General features: G+C 41.5%; 1 protein-coding gene across 1 annotated transcript in view; it reads left to right on the forward strand.

Annotated features, from left to right (window-relative positions):
• DNAH12 (dynein, axonemal, heavy chain 12) overlaps positions 1-1,312 on the forward strand; it is a 225,301-nt gene that overhangs the window by 81,584 nt on the left and 142,405 nt on the right. The window contains exon 25 of the mRNA XM_006892286.1: positions 295-447. Within this exon, the coding sequence (XP_006892348.1) occupies positions 295-447 (153 nt within the window). The remainder of the gene's footprint in view (positions 1-294; positions 448-1,312) is intronic.

Here is a 1,312-nt window from a genome sequence, read left to right on the forward strand (position 1 = left end):
TTTTGAGTAATATTGCATGAGTTCCTTGTTTTTTAATGCAGCATAGTATTCCATTGTGTGAATATACCACAGCTTCTCTAGCCATTCGTTTGTTGATGGTGTTTTTGAAATTTTTAAAATGCTTTTACTCAGTGCCACTAGAAAATTTTGTGCTGAAAATTAGCTGAAAAAAATATGATTTTACAATTACTTCTCTGAAGCTACAAATAAGACTGTTTGATAAGCAATTATTTGTTAATATGGTTTTCTTTTCATGTATTGATATATATTTTTATGCTTGTTTTTCTTTTTTAGATTGGTGCCTTCTACTTAAACCTTGGAGGTGCTCCAGAGGGGCCAGCAGGCACAGGAAAAACTGAGACCACCAAGGACTTGGCTAAAGCTCTTGCTGTGCAATGTGTGGTATTCAACTGTTCAGATGGGCTGGATTACCTAGCAATGGGAAAGGTAGTTAAATTAAGGGGACACTAGTATTCAACTTTACAAATGTACAGCTAGTGCTAAGTGGCTAACAATGGGAGAGGGAGTTAAATTACTGAAACACTAATATTCAACTTTACAAACTTACAGGTATTGTTAACTGGAGGTTTTCATGTGCCATCGAGTCGCTTGTGACTCATAGTGATCCTATGTACAACATCTCTGAACCCTGCTCTACCCTGAGCCAACGTTAGCATCTCTGATACACCTACCCATATTATCTCGGTCAATCCATCTCATTGAGGGCCTTCCTCTCTTGCACTGTCCCTCCACCCTCCCAAGCATGATGTCCCTCTCCAAGGACTGGTCTCTCCTTCTAACATGCCCAAAGTATGTCAGACAAAGCTTCAGAATCTTTGCCTCCAAGGAGCAGCCTGGTCTCACCCTCTCCAGGATGAACCTGTTTGTTCTCCTAGCGGTCCATGATCAATACTTCATCACCACAGCTCAAAAGCATCAATTCTCCTTCTATCATCACCAGTCATTAACTGGATAAACCAGCATAATATTGAAACATTGCAGGAATGTGAAGAAGTGGCTAGCCTTGATTTTAGGAGTACAGATAATGGTTTTTATACATAAGACATTTGTTGTTGTTGTTGTTGTGTGCCATCGAGTTGCTTGGGACTCATAGCGACCCTGTGTATAACAGCCCTAAACTCTGCTCTGTCCTGTGCCAATTGCACCGTCTCTGACACTCCCAATTATCCCAGTCACTGAATCAATCCACCTTATAGAGGGCCTTCCTTTCCTGCGCTGTCCCTCCACCCTCGCAAGCATGATGTCCTTCTCCAAGGACCTGTCTCTCCTCACAACATGTCCAAAGTATGTT

The sequence above is a fragment of the Elephantulus edwardii genome, unplaced genomic scaffold (genome assembly GCF_000299155.1).
Source record: "Elephantulus edwardii isolate Elephantulus edwardi_28Jun2011 unplaced genomic scaffold, EleEdw1.0 scaffold00113, whole genome shotgun sequence".
In the NCBI taxonomy this organism is placed as follows: Eukaryota; Metazoa; Chordata; class Mammalia; order Macroscelidea; family Macroscelididae; genus Elephantulus; species Elephantulus edwardii.